Source organism: Sminthopsis crassicaudata, chromosome 4 (assembly GCF_048593235.1).
Source record: "Sminthopsis crassicaudata isolate SCR6 chromosome 4, ASM4859323v1, whole genome shotgun sequence".
In the NCBI taxonomy this organism is placed as follows: domain Eukaryota; kingdom Metazoa; phylum Chordata; class Mammalia; order Dasyuromorphia; family Dasyuridae; genus Sminthopsis; species Sminthopsis crassicaudata.
Window position 1 is genome coordinate 349,622,238 of NC_133620.1, and position 21,352 is coordinate 349,643,589.

At 42.4% G+C, this 21,352-nt stretch overlaps 1 protein-coding gene across 1 annotated transcript in view; it reads left to right on the top strand.

The window, feature by feature from the left end:
- Positions 1-19,434, top strand: part of LASP1 (LIM and SH3 protein 1) — a 57,534-nt gene extending 38,100 nt beyond the window's left edge. The window contains exons 5-7 of the mRNA XM_074261350.1: positions 13,107-13,260; positions 13,952-14,067; positions 15,708-19,434. Coding sequence (XP_074117451.1) covers positions 13,107-13,260; positions 13,952-14,067; positions 15,708-15,881 — 444 coding nt within the window. The 3' untranslated portion in view covers positions 15,882-19,434. The remainder of the gene's footprint in view (positions 1-13,106; positions 13,261-13,951; positions 14,068-15,707) is intronic.
- The last annotated feature ends 1,918 nt before the right edge of the window (positions 19,435-21,352 follow it).

Here is a 21,352-nt window from a genome sequence, read left to right on the forward strand (position 1 = left end):
ATACATAGATATCTTTATATATGTGTGTGTATACATACATTTTCTGTCTACACAGTATACACATACACACATGCATCATACATATATATATATATATATGAGATACTTAGAGGAATCTTAGGCACTAGGAGGGAGGAGATACATGCATATAACATGTTCTGTCTCTCTCTCCCCCTCTCCCTATATCTATATCTATCTTTCTATCTATCTATAATCTCACATGTATACATACCCTCTCTGTATGTGTATGTTTGACCTATAAGCTGTATTAAATGTATTAAAAATCTTAATGCAGGTTTAAGCTCTTTGTAGCTTTGGAATACTTATTATTTTTTTTTGGTTCTGTCATGGAATGCATTTTTGTCATTTTCACTTTTCTGGAAGCTTTAGCACTTTCCAAAGAACAGATCTTTGAGATGGGCTGGGAAGGTAATAGTGCTAATATTTTGTCTTCCCAATTAGGAGGGGGCTAGACTCAGTAGTTTCTGAGATGCTTTCTAGTTCTTCCCTCTGATCACTATGAATTCAAAGCATTTTATACACATCATCTCCCCGGGCTGAAATGGGCTTCAGACCCCCCTCTTCCCTCTTTTCCTTCTTCCCTTCTCCTCCTCCATGTTCCCCACAGATATACACACACCTGTCAGCTGTGCTCACATATGAAATGAGCCATTTCCATGGACTGATGGACCATTGCCATGCATGGAGTCAGTCAGACCCTTCCTGTCTGCAGTTCTTCTGCATGGGGATGGCCGGCTCCTGGGCCCTTTGGGGAGGAAGCCTGATGGTGAGATCCAACTCACCCAGCAGGGGTCAGTGGGGGCTGGAAGTGACCAGGTGGTTGCACTTACAGGTTGCCCATCTTGTGTTTTGAACAGCCTTGAACAGGGAGTGATCCTCTCATTGCCCAAACATCTCCCTGTCTCTTTATCAGTCTCTTAATATACTAGTTCTGTTCAGTGAGATTATTTTGTTCTCTATACCCCTCTCACAAGCTGTGAGCAAACCCATTCAGTATAGGCAGTGGAGGTGAAGGAGAGAGACAGGAGAAGGTAATTGGGCATTTCTTGCTCCTCCTGCCCTACCTGTGGAGGTGGGCTCATCCTTGAGGTGAGGGCCCTGTATCCATCTGGTCTGCCCTCATACTACCTGCTTCCCCCCTTACTTCTATCCCAGACTCTTCCCTGGGATCAGATCTCTTTTCTTCCTTGGAAAAGAAACACCATAGGTCTCCCTATCCCCCAGGCTGGAAAGCGGAAGGTCAGATAGGTGGCCAGCTCTGGGGAAAGGTGAGTGGAGGTGAGAGAGGCCCTTTTGTCACAGAGATCTGAGGAGAAGAGGGCAAAGTATCAATTCCATTCATCTCCTCCTCATCCCTTCTTCCCCCATCCATTCTATCCTATTACTGAAGCAATGGAGAAAAGAATAGTGTTTGGCAAAAATGGTCCCTCAGATGCTCTGTTTTGACTGAGATAGAAAATTCCCAAGTGCTTCTGGTCAATAGTGTATCTACAACTGCCCCTCCACCCCTAGCTTGATCCAGAGCAGGAGGACCATTGCCCCTGAGGCTGGCCAAAGTGAGTCTGGCTTCTTACTGGTCTGTGGTCACCCTCATCATTCAGAAGGTGCAGCAAAGCATTACTCAGTCATCCTAGACATGAACCTCCTGCCCCTTGTGCAGGGATCTCCAAGATCCCTTTTTGCTTTGAATCTCGGTCTCTCGGTCCAGGAGAAGAAAGAGACCGTAGCATCATCTTCCTGGTCCCTTATTCCTCCTGTTCCTGGGTTGCTGCCCACCTGGGGGACCAAGTGGCCCTCAGTATTCCATCCCAGGCTTTGTCACTGCACAGCCCCTCTCCTACCCCCTTCTCTGCTAGTGTTCCTTAGCCCTCACTGTGGTCAATAACTGTTATTTAGACATAGAGATCCAGTTGTTATCCGATTGGCTGCAGCTTCATTAACTCTAGCCTAGCTATTAATTTTTAAGTCCCAGCTGGCTAGACGTTAACCCTTTCCTTCCTCTGCAGGCTGCTGGTAGATAGATAGAAAGAGAAACAGACCTGCATGGGGCGGCTTGTAGCAATGGCTGAGCACATCCCCACAAGCAGGGCTGGAGGCTCTCCCTTGCTTGCCTCCATCCCTAAATTTAACAGGCTTCTCTCTCAAATTTCCAAGTACAGAATCAAGTGCTCCTGCGGAAAGGGGAGGGGATTTCCCCCCCTCATAACGTCCCTTCCTCCTACTGATTTAAAAATCAAAATCAAAAGCCAATGCTTTTTAACATTTCTAACCAGTCCAGTGGGTCACATAAGGGGGAAGGAGCAAAACCAGGCCCTCCTCACCCTTGTTCCCCTTTTTAAAAAATCCTTTAAAAATGTCTTTTTTTATTGCATCACCTACTTCTCTGAACACATCTTCCTCTTGGGCAGCTAGCCTTTTCTTGAAACAAATATTAAAAAAGGAAGGAGGAAAAACCCAGTTAAGTAAAAATCTACCAACATACTGACAGGCTGTGCAATTTTCCATATCCATAGTTCTCTCGGACTTTTTTAGACTAAGATAAAAGCATCTATTGAGTATATACCAAGTGCCAGGCTAACTACAAACAAATTTGTTTTATCAATGTTTTTATTTCATATTGCTTCCCCATCTGTAGTTCACCCTCTCTCCATCCAGAGGAGATCAGTATGCTTTATTCATTCTCACTTCCCTGGGGTCGAGATTGGTCTTTGCATTGAATGAATTCTGACTTTTCTTCTCCATTGTGGTCATTCTACAGCTCTTAATTTGCTCTGTCACAGCATCCCTCTCCACCTTCCTTCTCTTTGTTTTGTCCCCTTACTGGGTTTAAGGAGCGCTTAGCCACCGATGATGAATGAATTACAACGGTCACTTGTCCACTGATGGTCAGTTGGAACTCTGAAGGGCAGGGGGGTAGTCTATACTATAGACAGTGAGTGCAAGGATATATAGGCAGCTGATTGCTTAGGGAGGTAAGTAGAGAAAAGCTAGTGGTCCCCTTATTATTCAGCCTAGTATACCTGAGCTGGTTATCTGGGAGTCTCTTTGTTCATTATCTTTTACTATTTCTCTATTTTCTGCTTGTCTGGATCTCTCTTGGGTAAGGAAGAGGATCAGACTTTCCAGTCTGCCCACCTTCCTCCACAGTACTTTTGGGAGCCACACTGGGGAAAAAGTTGGCGTGGATCATCTAAATATGTTTTTTTGGGATTAGCTGAAGATACACTTAGGTGAAGACCATGATGAGACCTTTCCTCTTCTGAGTCTCAGTATCCTCATGATCAGTGATCCTATGAACCATGCTTACTTTGTACAGAAAACTGGGCTAAATGTGAGGGGAGATGTAATATCACTTAGTAAATTAACTTAGTAAACTTAAATTAAATTAAAAATATACCTTTGTTGCTCAGGTTCAGCCATGTCTAACTTTTCATTTCAAACCCATTTTGGATTTTCTTGGCAAAGTTACTGGACTGGCTTGCCATTTCCTTCTGCGGTTCATTTTACAGATGAGGAAACTGAGGGCAACTTGCCCAGGCTTACATGGTTAATGAATATCTGAGGCCAGATTTCAACTCTGGTCTTCCTGACTCCAAGCCTGGCGCGCTCTATCCATTCTATCACCTAGCTATCCCAAGTACTAGGCTAAGTGTTGGGACTACGATGCAGAATGGCAGGTAGCCCCAGCTCTGAAGAAGCTTACTAACTAATGAGAAAAGATTACACTGAAGGAGACTGAAAAGCAGGAGGGGCTAGAGAGGGAAGGTACCCTGCTTAGGGCAGGCTGGAGAAACCCAGAGGACTGTAACTGAAATGAAGAGATGTCTGGCTTGAGTGCCCTCCTTGGCTGGTCTTGGCAGGAAGAACAGTAGTTTCTGTCCTCAAGGAGTTTGTGGTTTAGTAAAGGGTTAAGATTCAATCAAACAAAAAAAAAATATCCCCCCAAATTCCAAAAACAAACAAAAATAAAGATTCAATCAAACTTTTCTTTTTCTTTTTCTTTTTTTTTAATCAGATTTTTCTTAAGAGCTTGTATACTGTGAAATGAGACTCAGTGACCCCCCCCAAAAAAAAAAAAAATCAGTTCCTTCCCTCAGGCACCTTATATATTTCATCTCCCCATCTCCCATTGACATACATTTGCACTGACTGTCCCTGATGCCTCAAATGCACTCCCTCCTTAACGCCCCACTATAACATCCCCCTGTTCTTTTGAAACATAGCACAACCTTTTTGTAGCAGCAAGGAACTAGAAATTGAGTGGACATCCATCTATAGTTCAATAAGTTATGGTAAATTAATGTAATGGAATATTATTCTATAAGAAATGATAAATAAGGTGATTTGAGAGAGGCCTGGAGAGACTTATATGAATGGATGTTAAGTGAAATAAGCAGAACCAGGACATCACTGTACATGGCAAAAAGATTATATGATGATCAATTCTGATGGACGTGGCTCTCTTCAACAATGAGTTGATTCAAGGCATTTCCAATAGACTTGTGATGGAAAATGCCATCCCACATCCAAAGAGAGATCTATGGAGATTGAATGGAACGAAGCATAGTATTTTCTCTTTTTGGATGTTGTTTATTTGTTTATTTTATTTATTTATTTATTTTTTTTTTTTCCTGAGGCAATTGGGGTTAAGTGACTTGTCCAGGGTCACATAGCTAGTTAGTGTTAAGTGTCTGAGGTCAGATTTGAACTCAGGTCCTTCTAACTTCAGGGTTGGTGCTCTATCCATTGTGCCACCTAGCTACCCCCTTTTTTCTTTCTTTTTTTTTTTTTTTTTTTTTTTTTTTTTGGTAGTTTTTACCCTTTTGGATTTCTTTTTTTCTTGTGCAGCATGTCAAATATGGAAATAGGTTTAGAAGAATTGCACATATTTAACCTATGTTGGATTGCTTGCTGTCTTGGGGAGGGGAGGAGGAGGGAGGGAGAAAAATTTACAAAGTTTTACAGAGATGAATGTTGATAAGTATCTTTGCAAGTATTTGGAAAAATAAAATAACATTTAAAATAAAAAGAAACATAGCACAGGAACCACTTCTAGATTATGCTTTCCCTGGTCTCCTCTCAACTGCAAGTACCCTCCCTTCCCTCTCAAACTGGCTTTTCCTTACTGGGGCAGCTGGGATATGTAGAGGATAGAGCACTAGGCCTAGAGACTCATTTTCCTGATTCACATCCCAGCTGTGTGATCCTGGATAAATCAGATAATCCTGTTTGCCTCGATTTTCTCATCTGTAAAATGAGCTACAGAAGGAACTGGCAGAACACTCCAATATGTTTACCAAAAAAATCCTAAATGGGGGTCACAAAGAGTTGGATAGGACTGAACAATAACACTTTACTGATACTTTATTTTTTCTTTGTATACTCAGATATGTTATTGAGGGACTTGCTTTTTAGAATGTAAGCTCTTGTGAGTAAGGTTTATTTCATTCATTGAATTTGTATTCCAAAACCCAGTATATAGGAGGTCCTTAATAAGTACTTGTGAATTGGTTGATTAATCAGTCAACAAGGTACTTTTTAATTAATCAGGGAAAAATAACATGTACAAGTATAATTTTATCCAAAGTAAATTACAAGGTTGTTTTTTTTATGGGTGGGCGAATGAAGAGGAGCTAGCTGCAGGGAGGGATCAGGGGGTGATGTTCAAATTGATCTTTGAAGGAAGCTACACATTCCAAAGTGGGCTTGTCTCAGGGAAGCAGGGGATTGTCTGTGAAGGTAGGAGGGCTCTTTAAAAAAAAAATTATTTTTAATACATATTATTTTATGAATTATGTTGGGAAAGAAAAATCAGAGCAGTCTATTGGGATTGCCTTGGATCACTGAACTACTGAGAAGAACTGAGTCTTTCATAGTTGATCATCACACATTCTTACTGTTATTGTGTTACAATGTGTTCCTGGTTCTGCTTGTTTCACTCAGCATCAGTTCATGTAAATAGGGCTGTCCTTTCTTATGAAAGGAAAGCTGTTATTTCTAGTCTCTTGATCAATGCTGATCACCCTCTGGTCCTCTGCCCTAATGGAGAAAGATACAAAGTCTCAATTTACCCAGAAAAGCAACTATAGCAAGATATATATATAGCATATATTATATTATGTTAATAGAATACATAATTAATATAATAATAATATATATAATAGCATATATGAATCTGCTTGGGCTTTGGAATGTGGAGGGAATTTCCACACTGGAAGTATTCTGCATTGATGAAATTTCAGGTCTGGACCTCCTCCCCCACCCCACTCCCCATTATGTAGTAAGTACTACACTAGGTGCCAGGGGAGACAAAAGACAAAAACAAATCTTTGTTCTGTTATGTTTGTTCTGTTTAGAACAAACTTAAGGGTTTGTTCTGTTATGAAAAAATGGGGGGAAAAAACCTGAAAAAATGGTTCATATATCTACTGCTTCGAGGAGCCATGGGAAGAATGTTGGATTTGAAGTGAGAGGTACTCTATTAACAACAGTTGTCTTGGGACTCCCTGGAGTCAGCTGGCGTATTAGGGAATAGAGAGAGCACCAGTCAGGAAGATCCGAGTCAAACACATCCGAGCTGTATGACTCTTGGCGAGTCCTGAGTGAGTCAGTCTTAGTTTTTCTCAGTTTTTTCTTTGTTAAAGGAGGGAATTGAACTTAGATTTTTTTTTTTCAAGGGGGGGGGCACACAGCCAGGAAGAAATAAGTGTTTGAGGGTGGATTTGAACTCAGTTCCTCCTGACTAAAGTTCCAGCACTCTATCCACTATGCCCCTTTAGTGACTTCTCGGAACTCTAAATTTGTGATCTTGAGTCACTGGTTAGGAGGTCTGGATGGAGCTCACTAGTCATGTGACTACTTGTAGTTAATTCACTTACATCTCAGTTTCTTCTCAGTAAAATGGGGATAGAAACACTTGCACAGCAGTTTTGAGGGAAGTGCTTTCTGATCTTAAAAATATTGTGGAGGGGCAGCTATATGGGGCCGTGGATAGAGTGCTAGCTCTGAAATCAGGAGGACCTGAGTTCAAATCTCACACTTAACACATCCTAGCTGTGTGACCCCCAGTAAGTCACTTAACTCCAACTGCCTCAGCAAAAAAAAAAAAAAAAAAGAAAAGAAATATTGTGAAAATGTGTTGTCAATGTACTGCCAAGGAGGAAAGGCTGAAGGACACCGATTTATCTTTGTTTGTTATTAAGCAGATCATGTGAGTTATAATGGGCCAGGTGCTGAATGTGCCTCTGGTCTGGATTTGGAGTTTGTCCTGATGATCACCTCATAAAACTTCCTAGGACTAAAGAACTCATTCCACTTCTTCGGGTTAATGTCAGCACCTCCTGGGGAAGACAATTAGCAACTGGCAGCAAAGTGCTAGTGAGTTATCTCCCCAGGTGTGAATGTCTCTGTCCTCTGCTCAGACTGTACTGGGGGTCCAGAGCTCAGACCCAGCTCAGCAGGGCAGGGCTTACTACTTCCCTCAAAGCTGCCCCTCTGATAAGTGTTTGGGTCCTGGGTGCCAGGGGCAGCAATCCCCCTCAGGACTACTCTTTCACCTGGGCCATGTTGCCGGCAGGATTCCTGGCTCTGGGCACCTCCCCAGTATTAGATAATAGATTTATAGCTGAGGAGGGATCCTGGGGAAACTGACACCAGCACACAGTCACAGATAGGATCCTGGGATTCTCCTGCCCGAGTTCTCTTACCAGGGAAGGAGAACTTGCTTTTAAAAAAAAAAAAAAATTATTAAAGCTTTTTATTTTCAAAACATATGCATGGATAATTTTTCAACATTAACCCTTGCTAAACCTTGTGTTCCATTTTTCCCTCATCTTCCCCCAGCTCCTCCCCAGAAGGCAAGTAATCCAATATATGTTAAACGTGGTGGAAATACATGCTAAATACAATATATGCAAAAAATCAAATCAAAAGAAAAAAATGAGGAAGAAAACAAAATGCAAGCAAACAACAAAAAGAGTGAAAATGCTATGTTGTGATCTATATATACTCAGTTCCCACAGGCCTCTCTCTGGGTGCAGATGGCTCCCTTCATCACAAGACCGTTGGAACTGGCCTGAATCCTCTCATTGTTGAAGAGAGCCACGTCCATCAGAATTGATCATCGTATAATCTTGCTTTTGCCATGTATCTCCTGGTTTTGCTATTTCGCTTTACATCAGTTCATCTAGGTCTCTCTAAGCCTTTGTGAAATCATCCTATTGGTTGTACAGAATAATATTCCATAACATTCATATACCATAAATATCAGCCATTCTTTACCTGATGGGCATCCACTCAGTTGAGGGAGAATTTTCTGAGTGAGTTAATGACAAGGGAGAACTTTCAGATATTGATGAGCATTTAAAACTCTCTTCTCAGGATAGAGGGAGAAACCCAGAATAAATTCTCTTAAGGTTCTTGAAACTCAGTTGATCCAAGTTAATTTAAAAAAAAAAAAAAAAAAAGGTTAAATCTTCATATATTCCCTTTCCCCTGTACCAATTGCACCAGAAGTTGGCGGATGGACTGGTTGTTCATTTCCCTTTGATAAAACCCATTCAACCTGCCTATGTTGACAGAAAATGGGGTGGCTTCCTTGTGGCCTTGGCCCCTGGATTCCTATGGGGGATTGTGGGACCTCTTCCTCCAGAGAATAATTGAATTTTAGCATGGGGTGGAATCTTGAGGTCATGAAGGGAGTTAAAGCCACATGGGAGCAGAACCAATAGCTACAAGAGAGGTTGGCAGATGGGAAGCAGCCATAAGTTCTCCCTACCCAGTACACTAAATTATCCCCCCCAGACCTCTAACCAGTGAGCTGCCCATCCAGAGCCAGAACCTGGTTCTCCAGAATCTAGATCCAGTGGTGGCAGCCATTGTCTCCTCCTCCTTAAGTGGCTTATTGGTTTGGGGCATTTTAATTAGACCAGTCAGGTAATCCATAGGTTTCAACTCTTGCTATGTCCAGGCCCATACTAAGTGCTAGAGATATGGAGCAGAAACAATCAGTTCCTACAAGATAATGCAGAAGAGATGGGAGGAAGCTGTTGAAGGGCAGGACTAGGAAGGACTTTCTGAGGAGGTGGTCCCCCTGTTGAGCCTGGGCTGAGGTTAGGAAGCATGAAGATGGGAGGTGATTGTGATAGGGACAGCTAGGAGGCCAGACTGTAAGGGAGGGGATTAATGTGTTTTGTTTTGTTCTGTTTTTTAAAGAGCCCGGAAGACAGGGAGGGACCTGCTATTAAGTGCTTTAAATGCTTAGGAAAGGAGTTTATATTTGATTGTTGCTGTAACAGGAAGCTTTTAGAGTTCACTGAGGAAAAGGGACATGGGAAAGCACCAGGCTGGGGGAAAAGTCCAGGCTTGAGGTGATGAAAGTTTGTGTCTGAGGAGGAGCTGTGTTTAAGAGATGCTGAGAAAGCTGTTGGATTGGATTGTGGGATGGATGAGAGAGAATTGAGATTGGCTTTGTGGGATGAATGGGGAGGGATGGAAAAGGGAGGAAGAGAGAGAAAGGGGAAAAGGGGGAGAGAGAAAGAGGAGGGACAGGAACAGGTATGGAAGAGATGCTGAAGTTGTGAGCCTGGGTGACCAGAAAGGGGGGAGTTGGTGTCCTGGACCATAATGGAGAAGTGCAGAAGACAGAAAAGGGCTTAGGGGTGGCGAGAAGAATGAGTTCATATTACCCTTCTTTCCCTCTCTTTTCTGCTCCTCTATTGAGCCCTCTTATATAACAAGGAAAAGCAGTTAAGCAAACCAAACCAAACCAATGGAGGTATTTTTTTTTCCCTCAATAGTATTTTATTTTTCCAAATAAATGTAAAGATAGTTTTCAGCCTTCATTTTTGTAAGATTGTGTTCCAAATTTTTCTCCCTCCTCACCTTACCTAAGACAACAAACGATCTAATATAGGTTCAGTATGCAATCCTTTCAACATATTTAAATATTTTTTATTATCTATTCACTAGGATAGATTCACTCTTCCTGCATTTTACAGATTAAGAAACTTACATATATACACTTCAAGGTTTGTAAAGTACATTATGTGTTATTACATTTGACTCTTATACTTTTTTTTGAACAGTATATATGCATGAGTAATTTTTTTTATAACATTATCTCTTGTATTAATTTTTCCACATTATTCCCTCCCTCCCTCTACTCCCTCCCCTAGATGACAGGCAATCCCATACATTTTACATGTGTTATAGTATAACCTAGATACAATATATGTGTGTAAATCCAATTTTCTTGTTGCATGTTAAGTATTGGATTCCGAAGGTATAAGTAACCTGGGTAGATAGACAGTAGTGCTAACAATTTACATTCACTTCCCAGTGTTCCTTTTCTGGGTGTAGTTATTTCTGTCCATCATTGATCAGCTGGAAGTGAGTTGGATCTTCTGTATGTTGAAGATATCCACTTCCATCAGAATACCTCTTCATACAGCAGTGAAGTGTACAGCGATCTTGTGGTTCTGCTCATTTCACTCAGCATCAGTTCATGCAGATCTCTCCAAGCTACATTTGACTCTTAACCCTGGGAGGTAGATGTTATTTATCAGCCTCATTTTACAAATGGGGAAACTGAGGCACGGGACAGTTAACTAGTTTGCCCAGGATCACACAGCTAGTCAACATCTGAGGCAGGATTTAAAGTCAGCTCTTTCTGACTTCCAAGCTCCTTAGTTTATCCACTGTGTCACCTAGCTATCTTTTGAAAAGTAACAGAATAACATAGAATCATAAAAGTTGAGTTGGAAGGGACTTCAGAGGTCATTTAATCCAACCCATTTATTGAAGGAATCTGCACTATAACATAACTGACTGACTTGACCAAAGCTACCTAGTTGATGATTGGCTAAACCCCAGGGAGTTTGGTCTGTCAAGTGATCTTTTTTTGAATTTTTTTTTTTTTTTTTTTTTTTAGTGTAAAATTCCTCTTCTCTTCCTTTCCTCCTATGCAGAAAAAAACTTACAAGAAATACAGCTGAACTAAACAAATTCTTACAGTATCCCCATGTCTCCCTCCCACCCCTCCAAATGTCTCTAGAATAAATTTATTACCTCTCTAGTCAGAATGCAGATAGCATACTTCTTCATGAATCCTCTGGAATTGTGGTTGTTTATGCTCCATTCAGGTCTTTTGTGGTTGTTAATTATATCGATGTTATTGTATAAATTGTTCTGATTTGCTCACTTCCTTCTGAATTAGTTCATACAAGTCTTCCTAGGTTTAACAGTCCTTTTTGTCATTTCTTATAGGTTAATGATATCTCCATTACATTTATGTACTATCATTCATTCAGCTATTCCCCAGTTGATGGCTACCCTTTTAGTTTCATTCTTTTTTCTTTTTTTGACTATTTACCAAAATAATAGTAATAATAATAATCTAGCAATTTCCACCTTCCTTACTCAAATGAGATTTTTATGTGTCTTGGGATGGTTGAGTTGCAATTTGATCTAGAGGTAGAGGGATGGATCAGATGACCTCTAAGTCTCCCACATAAGTAGGACTTGTCTGTTCTGCTTATGTCCATGTTGGAGATAGAGTTACGGGACCTCCGACTTTTTTTTTCTTATTATATTTCCACTAATGCAGGTTCTCCCTATTTCTCTAAAAATGCTACCCTTGTTCTTGTTCCAGTTCGTCCTTTTTATTATGAAAGTCATAAACAATAAAACATAATTTCAATAAACAAGGAAGAACAAAAAAAAGAGAATTTTATGGAAACTTACAAATTTTGGGTTTTTATAACAAATTCTACACATTGATTGCATGATTACCCTGCTGTTCCTCTGTGCAACTATCATTAAACATTTATGAAGCATCTACTGTATATTACACACTGCACCTCTATTTCATTGATGCCTTTTTTTTTTTTTCCCCATGCCATCTTTTCTCACCTCTCCCTCCTCCAAAGCTGGGCCTGGCCATTGTGTTTTTTCCTCTGTTCATTGTGTCCACCTTCCTATTGTCTTAATCTTCTAGTGCCATCTGCTGGACAAGAGTAAGACAGCAGCAAAATCTACCCTCAGCTGACCCTGAACTTCTTTAAATATCCCTGAAACCCTAGGGGAGTGATAGGTACTGCTGTGGAAGAGCTCAGCTCCTTTAGATTTAACTGGACCAGAATTCCACATACTCTGAAATTGAACTTTATGTATATTGTTCCAGGGAGAAGCAGCCCTTCATTCGTCACTCTGTACATGTATATTTAATTGGGGTATTTATTTTGTTTCCTATTGCCCTTGTCTCTGCTGCTAGATTTAAGCTACTGGAGATCTTTTGTTTACTCCTGGGGATAGAGTGCCAGTCCATTGTGGATAAAATAAATATGTATTTCCTGGGGGTCCGAGACAAGAGAAGTCCTACCCAAATATTCATATCCTTTTTTGTGATAGGAAAGATTTAGAGGCAAAGTGGAAGCTTTGGCGGGGGGGGGGGGGGGGGGGGGGGGGGGGGGGGGGGGGCGTGTCTGAAATGGTTTTGTTTTATGAATGTGATGGGCTTTTGCAACTGGGAATGATGAATATGAGGAAGTTAGAAATGGGAAAAGATTCACTTGCAATAAAGAGAACCATACACTTAGTGAAAGGAAGCCAAACTTACTGTAATAACAGTTGTGGTACTTACACACCAATAATGAAACATTTCTTCTCTCTTGTCTGAGAGGTGGGGGACGACAGGCAGAATGTTGTGTTCTTGATCAGAGGAAGTCAGACAGAAGTTACTTATGTTAGACTGTATTTTTTGTTACCAGGAAGGGCAGAAGATAAAATAAATAGGTATGGATGGATGACTTTTAACTTCCTCGGTCCAGGATGGTACCCTTTCCATAACTTATTGGAATATGATTAAGGCAAAAGAGTTTAGGGATTCTACTTCTTTTCTCTCTATCCCTTCTGGGCTCTCAGGAAAAAAAGAGACAGGGGTAGTGTGTTAATATATACCCTAACCCTCTTGTCACTTATTTTTAACTGTCAGGGAGATGAGGGAAGTACAGCCCCCAACCCTGATTTACCTGTTGATCTCCTTTTTCTGACCCACCTGTGTATCCTTTATTTTCCTTTCTCCCCAGATAAAGTATCATGAAGAGTTTGAGAAAAGCCGGATGGGTCCCAGCGGGGGTGAATGCTCTGATCCTGAACGCCGAAATTCCCAAGACAGTAGCAACTACCGTCGACCCCAAGAACAGCAGCAGCTGCCACATCATATCCCAGCCAGCGCCCCTGGTAGGAATGGATAGGGAGAAGGGACTGTGGTGAATATGAATGTACAGAGAGACTTGATTAGAATTCTGGAAGAAATTAGACAAATCCCAGTTAGGGAGTCAGTCTGTGAGCCTCTTAATGCATGGTAATGGACGTGTACCAACTACCATGTGGCTGTTAAAAGCTTCCCTGCCTTCTGACCTCATCCCCACAGGGTCCTTTTGAGCAGAGATATACTGGTTATCTCTGTTACTGTAAGCAACTAATCTGCCTTTCTTCTCCATCCTTTCTGGTCCTAACTACATCCCAGAAGCAGGGAACAATGTTGGGTCGGTGAGGGAAAGAAATCTAAAGGAAATCAATACTGTCCCCATCCTATGAAAGACCCTTTGACCCCTTTTGTGGGGGATTTCCAAACATGAAACAAGGCCAGGTGAATGAATTTTGGCTCTTCTCCTTACCTGGGAATAGAAGGCATTTGGACAGTAGTCTGGAAAGATTTCCTGAAGGAGGTGAATTTAGAATTAGGAAGAAGAACATGACTTGGGAGAAATCAAGTGGAATCCCTAGGTTGGGGAATGAAGGCCCTCAGCCAGTCCACAGGACAGCATAAGGAATGGAGTACTTTGAGTAAGATTATGGGGTATGTGCGGTAGGTAGATATAGGTTAGGGCTACCAGTTTTTGTGGCCTGAATTGGTGGTATCTCTTAGTTTACCAGCAGTCTCAGCAACACCAGCAGCAGCAGCAGCAGCCATCACAGTCCTATGGCTACAAGGAGCCAGCTGCCCCGGTCTCAATACAGCGCAATGCCCCTGGAGCGGGTGGGGTGAGTATGGTGACCCCCAGAATCACAGTATACTGGGCAAAGATTAGCTGGAGCATATTATTTTTAGATTGGCCCAATCATTATCGCTATCCCATCCACCGACATAGAGGAGATGGTTCATCATCCATCAAGAGTATTTATTAAGCACTAAGCACCGGGAATACTCTTCCAGTGATTAGTATGGTACCATGGAGAGTGTTAGATTTAGGAGACATTTAGGAGACACAGGAGTAAGTTTGAGCCCTACCTGGTCTGCCCTTCACAAGCTGTAGTGACCATGGGTTCCTCATCTCTAAGATAGGGATGGAATGATCATACCTGTCCTTTCTGTCTTAGGAAGGACAGAGGTAAACCTGTGTTGTAACCACAGAGCAGTATAGGAAATGGGAGCAGTTCACTAGGACCAGGCTATTTTTTGGTGACTCAGATAAATCTAGACTTCTAACACTTTCCTATGATTGTTGAAGTCCCTTCCTAGGACCAAGATTATTATTCCAGATACTCTGCACTCTTATGTGAGACCCCAGACACCTTTCTTATAATTCCAATGCTTGCATTCTCAGGCAGTACCATGAGCCCTAGATTTGTGTCTAGTCACTTACTGTGTGACTGTAGACAAGTTGCTTTCTTCCCTCAAAGTCTCAGTTCCTACATCTGTAAAATGTGTACAGGGGCCCTACTTATGTCATAGAATTAGTATATTTACAAAGTATATATCTGGAAGACCTGATCCCAGACATTTACTAGATGGGCAAGTCACTCAACCTTTGTTTTCAAACTATAAAATGGGAATAATAATGGTATCTACCTTCTAGAGTGATTGTGAGGACCAAATGAGATAAGAGTAGCTATTTGTAAGGTGCTTAGCCTTGTCTCTGGCATGTTGTAGAAGATTAAAACATGTTTATTTAACTGTGATAAATGCTGGGAATGCAGAGATGAAAAACTACTGGGAATTTACCTGCCTTCAGGGAACTTACAGTCCATTGGGTGTTAGAATTAATTCCTATGTACTGGGAGCAGAATGAGCAGTTTCCCAGCCCTTTTTCAAAGCTTTCTCAGACTGCTAGGATCTGCCAGAAACAGACCTGTATAACTCTCTATAATAATAATAATGATGATGATTATAATTATAATAATGCCTGATATCAATTTCACATTTTAAAACTTGAAAAATGCAAAAAAACCCAAACCTCAAGTCTTTGTGACTCCAACTCACACTAGCACTCTTTCCATTATGATGATGATATTCGAACTTTATATAGTTTTGTATATAGAATGGCAGCAAGACATAGTAGGCAGAATACTGACTTCAAATCTCTCCTCTGATCAATATTCCTACAATGATTCTGAACTTTAATGTATGAAAAACGCTGTAAGTACTTCTGTAAGTTATCTTATTTGTTCCTCATTAAAATTCACTGAAGTTTAGGTTTTATTTTTATTCCTGTTTTATTGATTAGGAAACTGAGGCTTTTTTCCTTTCCACTATGAGGTTTTTAGAGAGTAATTTGTCTTTTGGTCCAGTGGGGCCATAGAAATGGGCAGGGAGCAGAAAACCGTAAGCCTTTTGCCTGCTGTGGACATGCATCTGTCCTTTTCCTCTTCCACATGTATTTATCCTTTTCCTCCTCTTCCAGAAGCGGTACCGAGCTGTGTATGACTACAGCGCAGCTGATGAGGACGAAGTGTCGTTCCAGGACGGAGACACCATTGTGAACGTGCAGCAGATTGACGACGGCTGGATGTACGGCACCGTGGAGCGCACTGGTGAAACGGGCATGCTTCCTGCCAACTACGTGGAGATCATCTGAGCCTGCGCCTCCCCAGCTCCCGTCTTGCCCACCCGCCCACCTCATCTTTGATGCATTCCTCCATTGCGCTCCTGTGAGACGTGAACATCTCTCCCATCAGTAATTTCTGTTTTTTAGAATCTGAGACAGGTTGTTGGATTTTTCCCACTCTCAGTTTCTTTGGCCAATTTCAGCTGTTTCTCTCTCGCTGAGCCCTTCCACCTTCTTCTATTGGCCTGCACTCTCTCCCATAGGGATTTATCCTTCTCTCCTTTCCTTTGTTTTCTCTCTGGGTTTAGCAAATGGGAAATCTCATCCAGGCGGGGAGCGTGGGCTCATGGGGATGGATGGAGAGAAGGGCAGGTCAGCGACTGAGATTCCATCTTGGAAATCCTCATTGCTCCTCGTTTCTCTCCCTCTTTCCTTTTCCTTGTCTCCACTGGATCTGTTCTCTCCACCCTTTCCCCCAAGCAAAATAAACATTCCAGGACTCCTGCAAGTTCCCGTTTCCCCCTCAGTTTCCTCCAGAGCTGGGGCAGGGAAAGAAGGAATAACAGGGTCTTAGGGACCAGGAAGAGGTTTGTCTGTTTCTCCCAAGGCAATGCTTGGGTTTTTACCAGGCCTTCCCACCCAGGGTATTCCCCTCTTGGTCTCATTCATCTCCATTAGCTTCCATGTTGGATAGATCCGTGATCTTCATTATCTAAAAAGCAAAAAGCCGGGGCCAGGTTTGGGGGAAGCAGTCCCCAACCATTCCTTCAGTTTCAGGTTTACCTGTTCTTTCTCCACATCCAGCCCGTTTTTTCCCTCTTCACACTGTGATTTAGCCAGCCCATCCTGATTCAAACAGTGTAGCTTAAAGAATGGAGCTGACCACAGTCCTTGTTTAAACATCTGTCTTTTAATTAATTCCTCACACAAAGCTACAGAACTCAGAAGTCCATCTCTCACCTTCAGTGCCCCAAGCTAGGACAAGGCAGGGGCTCAAGGATGCCTTCTCCAGGACATCTGCTTCCAGGGGCTGGAGCTTGTCTCTGTCCCAGCCCCTCGTGACCGTCATCAGGGAAGCAGTGGGGAACAAAGGGAACACCTTCTAGAGCAAGTCCAGGCCCAGCTTCCTCCAAGGGCTTTCCAAGGACCTGATTAGTGCCTATTCCCACCTCTCATTGCTTTTTTGCTGTCATCTTAGTCCATCATAGAGGAGAACATGGTAGATTGGGATTCTGTGGCTTCTCCCCAGACCGGCTGATAAATGAGCTCTGAGTTTTACTGACAACTGGGCAGGAGCCTCCGTGTCTATGGCTCTTCATACAGGGAGAAAAGGGCACCTGTGGATCAATGGCTTTTTCCGTGTACCTATCTGCCTTCTCCTAATATATGTCCAATATGGAGATTGTTGGAAGAAAAACAAATCTGAGAGTTATGACTGTTCAAGACCTTTGGATTCCTCCCCTTTCTGACTATTCCTCTTCCTCTCCTCCCCCAGATCAAGGAAGCATGCTCATACTTCTACCCTCCTTTTTTTGGGTAAAAATACCTAAGTATACATAATGGTGGAGAAACTGGGAAGGTCCCCTTCCTTTTGTGTATGACTTTACAAATAAAAAAAAAAGGGCCATTTTATTAAGCTTTGTAGAACTGGCCCATTCCCACCTGCCATCCTTGGAATGGGAGCAAAGGATGGGAAATGGGGATGAGTTCTTTATCCTGAACAGATCATTGTATAACTGAGTGTTCTTGCCTCTCTGACCCTTACTGGCTATTCGGCAGCTCTATGTAGGGGTATGGAGGACTTGGCAATGGCCCAACCAGCCTCTCCTGCCCTAAAATCCCATTTTCTTACACCAGACACCCACCTCTACTTGGGGGTAGATCCCGGGACAAACCTGATAACTGGAAACTGCTCCCCCAGAGCTGGAGCTCCAGCTGCTAGGGGAGGAACGGGAAGATGGTGCTATATCGAACTTCCCTTCTTCCCATCACTGGCTTGGGAGAGTCAAGCTTTTTCCGGCTCTCTGGGATTGGAGCTTCTTCCATCAGTCCTTTCTCTCACTCAATCCCAGACTCGCTCACCCAGCCTCTTCATCAGTGGTCCAAGTGACAATGATATTTTTGTGCACGGGACAGGAGCGGAAGCTGCCTTGGAGAGGGTCTGATTGAAGGAGGGAGCTCATTTGGCCAGCACCAAATCATCAGGGATTTTTCTGTTAGAACAGTTGTGTTTAGGGAGCTTGGGTGGGGAGCATCATTTCCTGCATTGGCCCTTTCCCTGATGTTGTCCCTGCTTCATAGAGAAGGAGACATCATGGGATGGGAGGAGAGCTTCAGGTGGACAAGCCGAGGGGCTCGGGGTGCCCGAGGAAGAGAAAATGTCAGCGCCTGGTGGACTTTTTCTGCAGAGGTAGTCCAAGAAGCTAAGCGGGGAACTGGCCTGTTAACTGAAAATCTCAAAGCACAGTGTTGACTCTGGGACCAAAGACCGATTGACCGTACTTGAAGGTTTGGGTCTGGTGGGTGGGAAGGAACAGAGAAGGGAAGGCTTTCGGGAAGGAATATCCCATTTTCACACATCTCAGTTTACCTCTTGTAAAGAGCCAGTTTGAGCCTCTAGACCCCTCCAATCTCTTTTACATAGTCTTTCCCTCAATCTTGGGATTAAGATACAGTGGGATACAGGGTTGTAGTGGATTTTTCACCATCAGTTACTCCCCAAGGAGTATAGCGGGGAGGGGGGGCAAGGTATAGGGATGGGGTGGGGGGACAGGAGGGAAGGGGGAGGGTTTCTTATTAAATGTCTGTCATACCTGAGCCTGGCTTAACGAAGGGCTTTCTGGCCTAGTTTCTTACTCAGTTAAGCACTGTTCCAGTAGGGGTGACAGCCTGGGGTCTTCTTTTCTTCAAGTCCTCAGTTCTTAAAGTCAGTTCTGATCCAGGAAAAACAAAACAAAACCACAACATAACTGTAATGTGAATCTACTCAAATGGGACCAAAACCAGAAATATTTGCAAGAAAGGAAGATGGTGAAGAATTGTGAATTCTTTGTGACACTGGTTTACTTGTTCTCTTATCTCATTCCCTCTTTTTCCTTTTCTCCCTCACCCCTTTCCTCTTCCCTCCGGAGAGGGGTGTTCCTAGGGGGCAGGGAAGAGAATTTCCTCTCTGCTTGATTTCTGCCTTTTCTCTCACATACGCACTTTTGGGCCTTTGTTTATAGCTGAAAAACACCTAAACCTGTATTTAAAAAAAAAAGTAAACAGAAATGACCCTGTTAGATTTGCCTCTGTGTAAACACTTTTTCCATTTGTGTGTGGCGTGTTCATTTGAAGCTTCCAAGTTGTGTTTTTAGTGCTGGGCTTTGGAAATTAATCTTTTTTATTTGGGGTTGTCTTTTTTTCTCCCACCATTCCCTCTTTTTTAAGAGGAGTGGTGGTAGTCTGTTTTGGTTCCCTCCCTGTGGGCATGTGCCCAGGATCAAATTTTTCTGGCTTTTTAAATTCAGAATGGTTGATAGACCCATAAGAGAATCTTCTTGGCGACTCAAATCAAAATAAAAATATAATTTTTACCTGCTGACATGGTTTGGATTCATTGGCTCTGAGATTTTGGTGTGGGCTCTGTGTGTGTGTGTGTGTGTGTGTGTGTGTGTGTATATTTGGGATAGAGGGGTAAAGGACACTCCCCTAGACTTAGTGCCCTTAAACTAAGGGAAGGTGACGAGGGCTTCATCCCAGAGTATAAATTTAGAAAATTTTAGAAATTTAGGAAAAACTTGCAGTCCTTCAACAGAACAGAAACAATAGATGTTAGTACCTAATCTTAACAATTATAATTGGTTAAAATAGTAAGCTACTAGTCTGCTCCAGTTACCTTATGACAGAAGTTCTAGGATTTCCATTGCTGTCTGTCCCCCGCTCAAGCTGAATTGTGGGTATGTTGACGCCTACTTGACCTCCATGCAAAATGTGCTAGCTCTGACTGCTTAAAATGATTGTAATGGACATTGAGTTACAACCAGACCTGACTGAGTCCCTCCCCCCATCCGCTACTCCAGGTAGTCTTGGCCAGTGTCCAGAGTCTCCTGTCACTGCTGCCCTCGCCCCAAGAGAAGGTGAGACTTGATTTTTTTCTCTTCATTCCCACTCAAGTTTCATTAACTCCTGGTAGAGTCCTGAGGCAAGTAGATAATTCATGTGAGAGCAGGAAGGGATTTCTGGGTTTAATCTGTCCAATTCCTACCCAAGAGGAATCCTGACCCTAACATAAAAGGGGAAGGAAGGGGCAATGGATAGAGCACCAGCCCTGAAGTCAGGAGGACCTGAGTTCAAATCCAACCTCAGACACTTAACACTTCTTAGCTGTGTGACCCTGGGCAAGTCACTTAACCCCAGCCTCAGGAAAAAAATAAAGGGGGAAGGGAGCAAGCATTTATATAGAATGCTTACTATGTGCAAACATTTGATTCTCACAACAATCCTGTGAGGTAAGTGCTATTATCCTAATTTTACAGTTGGGGAAACTGAGGCAAATAGGTTAAGTGACTTTCCCAAAGTTAGGCTAGTTTTGAACTCCAGTCTTCCTACCTCCAAACCTATTACACTGCTTCCCACTCATTGCTTCTGAGCATGGGGGAGTAGGGAGATGCCATCCAGAACTGAAACCTATCACTTCATCAAGAGAGCACTTTTCACTTTGGAGATCTCTAATCGTTAAGACTTCCTGACATAAATATTAAATTTATCCCTGTAACTTCCACCCCTTGCTTTTGCTTCTGCCTGTTGGAGGTAAATGGGAAACATTTAATCCCCCCTTGACAGTCTGCACAGCTTTTAGCTTCCTCCAAGTGTTTTCTGTGCTAAATATTGTCAGTTTATTGTTCTTTTTATTTTCTTGTTTTGTGAGTCATAGCTAGTGTTGAGTGTCTGGGGCCAGATTTGCAGTCAGGCACTCCCCCCTTCAGGATTGGGGCTCTACCCACTGATACCTCCATTCCCTCAGCTTTAATTTAATTTAATGCCACCCTGATTGTCCTCTTCAGGAAGCTCTAGCTTATTCACACCTTAAACTGTAGTGCTTCATGGTGAAGATAATGTTCTGTTTCTTCCTCTCTCTCTTTTTGAGAAATCATAATCCTCAGCTTTCCATTACCTGTACATTTAATGAGCAGGCCGTCTAGTTCAGAGGTAACTGGGGGCAAAGTGGAGGGAAAGCTGGGCCGGAAGTCAAGAAGACCTAAACAACTTGAAGTGGTTTCAATCACTTATCAATTGTGTGATCCTTAGTAAGTCATAACTGCTGCCTGCCTCAGTTTCTCTAATTGCAAAATAGGGGATCATAATAGCACCTGTCTCCCAGGATTGTGAGAATTTTAAAGTGGTTAAGGACATTCTTTGGAACATAATAGGCACTTTCTTTATATGCTTTTATCCAAGGCATAAAAATAGTGTTAAAAATAATAAAATGTTAAACTACAAATAATATAAACAATTTTTTT